The 10,260-nt window shown below is 34.2% G+C and overlaps 1 protein-coding gene across 4 annotated transcripts in view; it reads left to right on the plus strand.

The window, feature by feature from the left end:
* EFCAB7 (EF-hand calcium binding domain 7) overlaps window positions 1-10,260 on the plus strand; it is a 56,167-nt gene that overhangs the window by 1,712 nt on the left and 44,195 nt on the right. For all 4 annotated transcript variants that reach the window (XR_001515445.1, XR_001515446.1, XR_001515447.1 and 1 more), the window contains exons 2-6: window positions 461-651; window positions 5,397-5,608; window positions 6,229-6,315; window positions 6,883-7,078; window positions 8,002-8,123. Coding sequence is in view for 1 of the 4 variants with exons in the window: in XM_006773229.2 (XP_006773292.1) it covers window positions 465-651; window positions 5,397-5,608; window positions 6,229-6,315; window positions 6,883-7,078; window positions 8,002-8,123 (804 nt within the window). In the remaining 3 variants the exon portion in view is untranslated. The remainder of the gene's footprint in view (window positions 1-460; window positions 652-5,396; window positions 5,609-6,228; window positions 6,316-6,882; window positions 7,079-8,001; window positions 8,124-10,260) is intronic.

The raw sequence follows: 10,260 nt of genomic DNA on the forward strand, positions 1-10,260 counted from the left end.
ATCACATTACATCCACGTTCTTGTTACTGTGGAGTTTCACTCTATGTACAGCTTCTTTAGCACTTAATTTGTGCCAAGCACTGTTCTGGATGCTTCACATATATTAACTTACTAGTATTTAATCCTCATGACAATCTTATGAAGAGTCCTAACTGACTGTTCTGTTATTTTGAGAGAATAGATGTAAGTTTTTCCTTTCCTATGATTCTTCTTTGTATTTGTTACATCTTTGTTTTGGTTTTGTTCTTTGGTGTATACATATATATTAATAAAGCAGAAACTTTTCTAGTTTACCTGGTAATACAACCTTATGCATATTATAATGTTCATCTCCCCCCACCCCCGCCCCAACTAAAAACTTTAATGTCTTGATCCTCCCACTCCCATTTGAAAGGCAAGATGACATTTGCACTTTAGGGGATTAACATTTACTAATCCAGTTTTTAAAATTATTTTTTAGTAGAATGGCCATCAGTCCAGGAGGTGATGCAGCCTTCTCCAGTCAGAAATCATCGCTTTCCGAGAGTCCTCGAACAAAGAAATATCCACTAACTGAAGAGGAGATATTTTATATGAACTGTAGAGCTGCCTACTTAACTGTTTTCAAAAGCAGCTTAGAAAACATTATTTCTAAAGATCAACTTTACTTAGGTAAAAAAAAAAGTATTTTGCCTTATTTGTTGAAAGTTAATTAAATCAGAAAGACTGGAATTAGAATTATGTTGTCAAATCATCCCCATTTTAGTTGTTTGAGCAATGGAACTACTACATTATGCTATCATGCTATTTTATATAGTTACATATTGTAGGATCTTCAAAATAAAACTTTCAATGTTTATGCAGGATAGAATTGTACTTTTAAACCTGTCAATTACTTGCTTTCAAATTTTTTAAAATTCTCATTTTGGTACAGAAAGGTTTACAATAGAATTGAAACACTTTTGGCATCTGATTAGCTACTCTGAATTTGACCTATATTAAGGAAAATGTAAAGGATATATAAAAATGGGATGAATAGCTATAAAAGAAAAGTATTAGGAAACTAGAGGCCTGGTGTACAAATTTGTGCACGGGTGGGGTCTCTCCGCCTGTCCGGCGATTGGGGCTGATCAGGTCCGGCCGGCTGGGGGAGGGACCACAGGAGGTTGGCTGTGGGAGTGCACTGACCATAGAGGGCAGCTCTTGTGTTGAGGGTGGTCAGTGCGCGTCATAGCTACCCTGGTGGTCAGTTCACGTCATAGCTACCAGCCAGTTGTCTGGTTCTAACAGTTGCTTCAGCTTTTATATATATAGACTAGAGGCCCAATGCACGAAGATTTGTGCAAGAATGGGTCTTCCTTCCCCTGGCTGCCGGCACCACCTTCGTTTCGGCTAGAGCCTCCTTTCTGACTTCACTCCAGCTCGGAGCTGCCCTTCTGCCTTCACTCTGGCCCAGAGCTGCCTTTCCGCCTTCCCACGCTGCCAGAGGCCCGGAGCAGCTGGGGCGGTGCAGAACACCTGCGTTATCGCCATGGCGCCCCACCCCCCTAGCCCCTGGCCACTTGCTGCCCACAGGCCTGCCATCTTTGTTGGGTTAATTTGCATACTCCTGATTGACTTGTGGTGTTGTGAAGGTATGACCAATTTACATATTTGTCTATTATTAGTGTAGATAACTGAATTTTTAAAAAATATATGTTTTATTGATTTTTTACAGAGAGGAAGGGAGAGGCATAGAGAGTTAAAAATATCGATGAGAGAAACATCGATCAGCTGCCTCCTGCTCACCCCCCACTGGGGACGTGCCAGCAACCAAGGCACATGCCCTTGACCGGAATCAAACCCGGGACCCTTCAGTCTGCAGGCAGACGCTCTATCCACTGAGCTTAACCAGCCAGGGCAATAACCGAAATTTTAAGAGAATTAAGAGTTCTGGGTTTGGGTTGGCTTGGTCTTGTGTGTGGGTGGAGGGTTGGTCTTTTTTTGCTTCTCTCCTTTGTATTTTGAATTCCTCTGGTTGCAAATATCCCCTCAAACAAGGAATTGGTTCTTACTAGCTGAATCAAATAATTTGGAGGTCTTTAGACTTAAGAGAGTGGCATACAACAACACTGAATACACAAGTTATTTTCATCAAGGCTAATAACTTTCTGAGTAGAGAAACTGAGTTATTTTGACAAATTTAGAGGCAGTTTCCTTTAATAAAAAATCTGACATATTTTTGCAATGTCTTGTGTTTGTATGCTGTAAGATCTCTATTTGAGGAAATCCATTTTGTGGAATATAACATAGTTTATGTTTTACTGTAAATTATAGTTTTAGTTTTTTTCTCTTTATTTGAAAATAGGCTGAGATCACAAAAGTTTAAAAGTTTAACATGCCTTCTGCTACATGGCATTTAGTTTGTTGATCAATAAATAGGTATTACTAAGGTGCTGTCAGTCTTATAGAATTACCTGGGAGGATAATAATGCAGTTTTTGTCACTTCAGTATTATACACACTTTTGGTTTTATGGTGGAATACTCTTTGTAACATTGTAATGACTGATTTCACATAATCTAGATTTTAAAAAAGTGGTGTGTAACCTGATTAAAATTAGGTTAGAAGTTACTAAATTATACCTGTTTCTTAACTTACTGAGTACATGTTTTGGGCATAATGAGTTTTATTCTGAGAAAAATTGTTCTGTAAGTAACAGTATCTTTTAAAATATTTTGTTATTGAAGATAGCAACAAGCATATGCTTGTGGGAAAGAGGTTTCAAAGCTGGACGAAATACCATTTCTTTTTTTTTTAATATATTTTATTGATTTTTTACAGAGAGGAAGGGAGAGAGATAGAGAGTTAGAAACATCGATGAGAGAGGAGCATCGATCAGCTGCCTCCTGCACATCTCCCACTGGGGATGTGCCCGCAACCCAGGTACATGCCCTTGACCGGAATCGAACCTGGGACCTTTCAGTCCGCAAGCCGACTCTCTATCCACTGAGCCAAACCGGTTTCGGCGAAATACCATTTCTTTACATGGACTTTTGACTTCAAATAACTTCACTGGGGTTCTACTTGTATTCCCAGCATTTATTTATTTAAATATATTTTTATTGATTTCAGAGAGAAAGGGAGAGGGAGAGAGAGATAGAAACATCAATGATGAGAAAGAATCACTGATAGACTGCCTCTTGCAGGCTTCCTACTGAGGATCGAGCCCACAACCCAGGCATGTGCCCTTGTCTGTAATCAAATCTGGGACCCTTCAGTCCACAGGCTAAAGCTCTATCCACTGAGCAAACCAGCTAGAGTGTATTCCCAACTTTTAAAGCAAGCATGTCAAACTCAAAGGCTAACATAAAAATTAATATTTTTTCTTGAACATTACCTTGCTAGACACTGAATAACTGCACAAAATTAATAAGCGCCATGCAAATAAACCTATTTTTCTTGTTCTCTAAAAGCGAAGTATTTCCTGTTGTGTACACCAAACAAGTCAGTCCAAGACTAATGATGTGGCCATCAGCTGCTAAAATATTCGCTGCTAGTATTAGTGGAGAGAAATGGTGCGTCTGTGCATAAGGCTTGTAAGGGAAATGAATGAAACATGATTATAGTAATCAGTTACTAGCGAACACTGTAGTTTGTTATTAATAATTATGTATAACAGGATAGTGTGAAAATTAAGGTATGAAATTTTTATTAAAATGTTTCTTAGATACCGTTATATTGGCTGGGCCACAAAAATTATAACAGGGTATTGTAAAAATTAAGTTTCAAAATTTTTATTAAAACGTTTCTTACATGCCATCATATTGGCTGGCCCGCATAAATATTCGTATAGGGCCGCATGTGGCCTGTGGGCAGCGAGTTTGATGTGCTTGTATTAAAGGGTAAAGGTTGGCTGGGGATGGAGTACTAAAACATTTATCTTTATCTTCTTGATAGATGAATTAAGGAATTGTCCATTTATAAACTAGGCAAAATACTGCTCTTTATTCCTAGGTCAGCATGGTAATCAGTATTTTTGTCTACATCCAGAATAAACCTGTGGAAATAAAAAAAAGTTATATTATCTCCATTGTTACAAATTTCCACAAAGGCTTTCTAGGTGAACAGAAGATGTCAATTACTACAGCTACACCTTTTGTAGCTCTGAAAGGCACCTCTAGATGATGAACTTGTTTCTGTTTCTGTGCCAAAGTTTTGTCTAAAATGATGCACTAGTACAATCTGGAGGATGGGAACATTTCTCTTGGTCTATGGACTTCTAATATATTATTAACTATACATCATGACCACAGGTAGCAATTTTACACTTCAGGTGTGCACTTTCTATTGAAATTATAAAACTTAGGAGCCAAGAAGCGTGTATCTCTGGAAAATAAAAAAATCACACTGTTATGCCTGTGCACAGTGAAAGTTCAATATAATGGATTCACAATAGTGACCTCTGGGTGCATGAGTCAACACTCAAGCACTGAGCCACACTGGCCTGGCTATAGGATTATCTTCAAATGTTCTGGATAAAAATAAAAAGTGGTTTGACCATTGTAGCTCTACAATAGTCTTCCCTTAAGTTTGTTGACATTCTTGATTTTTAGTAGGGCTATAGCTGTAACTAGATATTTTTTGTGCCTATATTTGACATTTGGGGCATGATGTTCTTGAAATTATAATATCTAGCAATGACGAACATTTTAGATCTCATGCCTTGGTGACAGTACTATTTTCAAACTAATTATTTCTTTATTCCATTAAGATATTTGTTGAACCAGAAAAAGTAATAATTTATGATTTTATGGTTATTCTATGTCCTCAAAACAATCAAGTAGATGGTTGTTTTTTAATCTTTTATTTTCTCCAAGCACTGTTATGAAATAAATAAGGAAATTGAACCATGTAGGTTGAGAAAAACCTGGCAGAATAGGAAAAATCTATTTAATTCTGGCATTAATAAATCAATAATCTTTAGTTGGATATATATATACTTATACATATATATTTATATATATGTTGGAGCAAAAGTAGGTTATTCATATAGAAAATAATACAGTAATTAATAAATAATAGTACAAGAATAAACTATTTCACATACTCACAACTATATATTAGCAAAATCAAAGGTAATATATTTGTATTTGTGTACTTTTATATAATATTGTAATCCTATATAATAAAGATCTAATATGCTAATTAGACCCAACAGCTGAATGACCTTCCAGAATGACCAGTGGGCAGAGAGGCGGAGCTGCGAGGGCCAAGACAGCCAGGGCTGCGAGGGCCAAGACAGCCAGGGCTGTGAAGGCCTACCCTTGCACGAATTTTATGCATCGGGCCTCTAGTATATAATGATTTAAAGAAAAAATGTACTTAAGTATCAATTCCAAATGTTACTTTAAAAATAATACTTGTTTTATTGGGCAGCTCTTCAGCATGCAGGAAGAAATCCATCCCAAAAGACTATTGATAAATATTGGACTCCTCAAACTGCCAAACTGAATTTTGATGATTTTTGTATAATTTTAAGAAAGGAAAAACCTACTTCAAAAGCAGAATTGCTAAAATCATTTAAACAATTAGATGTAAATGATGATGGCTCTATTTTACACACTGACCTTTATAAACTTCTAACAAAGGTAAGATCTGTGAAACAGTTTTGTAATATGCGTATTTTGCAAAAACTTGGGAATTTGCTTTTGGCAACCAAAGTCCACATTAAAAATAACGATTTCATTGGCAGGTGAAATGAATCATATATGTGTTGTTTATAAAGTACCCAAGGATCCTTCTGGATGAAAGGTGCTTTGTAAATACAAGATAAAGTGTAAAATTGAGCCCACTTTGCAATCCCCTTGTGTTTCCATGCAATTCTTTTCCTGCTCAGAACTCTGTAAATCAGTGATTCATATGTGATAAATAAAAGAGAAACAAAGTATTAATGGGATTCAGAGTTGATTCTCTTTTTTGGTACAATGTAAGAAAGTATCATCATTGTAATTTTAATAGTTATTACTAGATCTATGTTACACATTGTTCAAATTTAGTATATTGAAATTCAGCACACATTTACAAAATTTTATAAAATTGTGAAATTTTATTTTATATGTTTTATTCTTACTTGACATAGTACTCATTCTGAGATTTATAAGGAAACCATGTAGTCAAACTTATAGAAAAGATTAAAATGAATTTCCACTCTCCCCATGCATAGCAAAGTAATAGTCGTGTTGTTTTGAAATAAATATTGTTTTTTCAGAAAGGTGAGAAGATGACTCAAGAAGAAGTAAATGCTGTAATAAATTTGGCCGATGTAAATGCTGATGGCAAGTTTGACTACATCAAGGTACATAAGTTCACATTGATGTAAATTTGCTTACTATGTAGAAGTGTTATTAAAAGAGCACATTTTTAAAATGTTAGCAATAACATACTTGTATATTGTGTACTGATTATACTTGAAATTTAACCTCTCCGTTCCCACAATTGTAATCTGATGACTACATTAAAATAATATAACCAAGTTAAAATGCATGCACACTCACACAATGTACCCATGCAAAAACAGAGACTCCTCAGGTATATGCTTTTCTAGGGTGGAAGAATCATAAAATTACTTAGAACAAATGCAAGTCTACATGTGTTATAAAAAAATAATAATAAACCACCTCTCTTTGTGTAACATTTTATTTTCACCCAGAGTATGACTTCCTCAATGAATCATGGTTGCATTTCGCTAGGTCACTTGAGGGTGGTCAGTCTGACTCAAGAAAATAAAATGAGTACCCTCGTTCAATAGGAAACATATTCCATCTATCAGTCTATTCCTTGCCTACTAATGTGCATTTGCTTTCTCCTCCCAAATGTATGATTGACTGTTTTAGCAACTGGACTACTTTCTTATTTCCTGCAGTTTTGTAAATTATATATGACAACCAATGAGCAGTGTCTCAAAACTACTCTAGAAAAACTGGAGGTTGACAGCAAACTGAGGCGTCAACAGTTTGGAAGCCACATTGAAGGGTTCCCAGAAAGGGACCCATCACCAGTACCAAAACCATCGCCTAGAATCATAAGAAAAAGTGATCAGGAAACATTCCCAAATAAAGGTATTTACTTTTTTAAAAACTTTATTGTTGACACTGTTACAGATGTCCCCACTTCCCCTCCTCTTTAGCTGCTCCCTGGCCCCCCTTCTCTCTGGCCATCACCTCACTGTTGACTGTGTCTCTGGGTTATGGATATAGTATGTTCTTTGGCTAATCTCTTCACCTTCTTTCATCCAGTTCCCTCCCCTGACATCTGTCAATCTGTTCCATGTATCCATGCCTCTGGTTCTATTTTGTTGGCCAGTTTATTTTGTTCATTGCATTCCACATATAAGTGAGATCATATGGTATTTGTCTTTCTCTAACTGGCTTATTTCACTTAGCATAATACTATCCAGGTCCTTCATGCTGTTGCAAAAGGTAAGAGTTCCTTCTTTTATGGCTGTGTGGTATTCCATTGTGTAAATGTACCACAGCTTTCTTATCCACTCATCTTCTGATGGGCACTTGGGCTGATTTCAGATCTTGGTTATTGTAAATAATGCTGCTACAAACTAAGAATTTTTTCATCAAGAATGTAGGGTTATATTCAGATAAATTTTTCCTTCCATCTTCACTTATTAGTGATAAAACAAATGAGAATCCAACTTTTGTCAGCTATCATTTTTAGACTCTCTTAGCTGTAAAAATCTATTGAAGTAAAATTTTATAATGGAACTTGATTTGACTGTGCTCATTATATTTTATTAAAACTAAAATTCAAGCTAAAAGATGACATATTGAAATAAAGAATCTTGTTAGTAGCCCATAAATTAGGGACCTTTAAAGTTTGATAAATATAAAACTTCTGACTTTATTTCAATAGGAAGGACAAAGAGAACAAAATTAATACATAGAACGCTTATGCTACTTTGTATTTAACAACAAACTTTCTCTTGACAGCTTTTAATATTGGGAGACCAAATAACTATTACCTGTTGCAGGTGATTCCAGGAGTTCTTTACTGGCAACAAGCAGAAAGTTCAAAATATCTGTTTCTTTCACAATTACCATGGAGGCTAATAGTAACCGAAACTCAAAGTTAACTGAGCCAAACTCAATAAAGGTATAGTATTTTAAAATAATAGATAAGAGTTTTTATAAAAAAATTGACATAAAGTTTATTAATAACTACTTGGTGTCTACAGGGAACCAGTAAATTTGTGACATAAATTTTTGAGGCTTTTCTGAGGATTGCAGCATTTCTACCTGTAAACCAGCTCTAATATTTTAAAGTGAAAATGATGAATAAGAATATTATTAAAAAGTCTTCAGTTTGAAGATGTTCACTCTTCAATTTTTGAATTTGATGAACATATTATCTAATTACTTTACCAAGCAATTTTTTTGTTTTAACAAATACTTTTCATAGGTGTTTCTTATACATAAATCATTCATTTAATATCAATTCCTATGAGAGAAAGACAACAAAGTCACTTTGCTAAGTCAATATTTGTAGAGTGTTAATATTGATCTTCTTCCTTTGTTTTCCCTTTCTAGATTCAACCTTTACCAGTTTTCTTTCAACAGAAAATAATAGCTACAAAAATATAAAACATTAACTGGAAACTGCTAGGATACATTAAAAATGTGTACCTAGAGACCTCTGTAAAAGGGGGAAAAATGGTTATGACCACATACTATAACTGCTGTTAGAAAACTGAACTGATTGTTCTCAAGAGCTACATTTTTGTTTCAAATAACAACTCTGTATTTGTAATTGAACTCTGAAGTCCCTTATATCTTTAAATTGCTAGACAGTGACATTTGTTCTATATTAAAATTTTAAAACATTATCTCCAAGGAATTTTGTTCAGACTGTTTAGGAAGCTATACACCCTAAGCAATTTGGTGTGTATGTCCAACATGTTCACATACAATATTTTGTGTACGAGCAATATTATTTTCCACTAATAGAAGCTTTTTGTATTTTGAAACTAAATTAGATGTTAATAAAATTAACTTATTTAAATAATTGTGGTTTACCTGATTCAAGGTAAAAATAAATATAAGTTTAGCTAGTGTGAAGAGAAAGATAAATAAATATTAATGTGGATTATATTAAAGCCATAGTAAAACTTTTTCTCTATATCATGTGCTTATTAATTGGGTCCATATCAAACAATTCCTTTAATTTAACTTTATTCAACAATTACTTACTAGAAAGGTAGTGTATACCAGCTATTTTGGTTAGTTACAAAATATGGGCCTTGAATTTTAAAAAATGAAATTTTTCATTAGATTATTAATATATCAATGTAATATAGCATAGTATTTCACTTATTCATTAATTCATTTAACAAATATTTATTGAATGACCACTCTGTGCCAAGCACTATTGTAAGTGCTGCTTGAATCTTAGCTTTCTCAATTAATAACTGTGTGACCTTTGGCAAATTAGTCAGCAATCTTTCTGAGTCTCAGTTTCCTAATCTATAAATTGGGGATAATTATATTTAGTGTCCTTTTTGAAATATTAAATCATCTAACATATATTAAGCATTTAGCACAGTGCCAGGGACATAGTATTCACTTTAATAAATAATAGTATTGTTAATATTATTAAAGAACTAAGAAACATCTGTAGGTCTTTATAAAGGAGTAATATAATAAAAGTATAATTTAAGAAAATTTATTCTATTGTATACTGTATACAGAGACCTCACCTTAGGAAGACTATCTGAGAAGCTGATGGAGTTATTCAGATATAAAGTAATGATAGTTAGGAGACTTGACTTGGGGTGGTGAACATACAATACAATACAATATACAGTTGCTGTTTTATAGAATTTACACCTGAGACCTATATCATTTTATTAACCAATGCCACCCCAATAAGTTCAATTTAAAAAGAAGTGAAAGAGAAGAAAAGTAAAACAAAGTAATGATAGTTAGACCTATCATGATAGTTAGGGAAGTACCTGAGCATAGTAAGGGAGAGATAGAGCTAATAGACAATGCCAAAATTAGTATGTAAGCCACAGTGACTGTATAGCAAAAGACTACTTACATTTTGCATCTAAGACATTAAGAGCAAGGACTGGTGCTGATGATAATTGGGAATTAGGTAAAAGATACTAGGAGGATTTAATGAATAAAAGAAGATAGCATATTGTCAACGTTTAAACCAATGTTGTTTACTCATATTTCTTAGATGAGCTAAAAATAATTTTTTAAAAAATCCATGATTCTTTTGTTATTCA

This window comes from Myotis davidii, unplaced genomic scaffold (assembly GCF_000327345.1).
Source record: "Myotis davidii unplaced genomic scaffold, ASM32734v1 scaffold205, whole genome shotgun sequence".
Lineage (NCBI taxonomy): Eukaryota > Metazoa > Chordata > Mammalia > Chiroptera > Vespertilionidae > Myotis > Myotis davidii.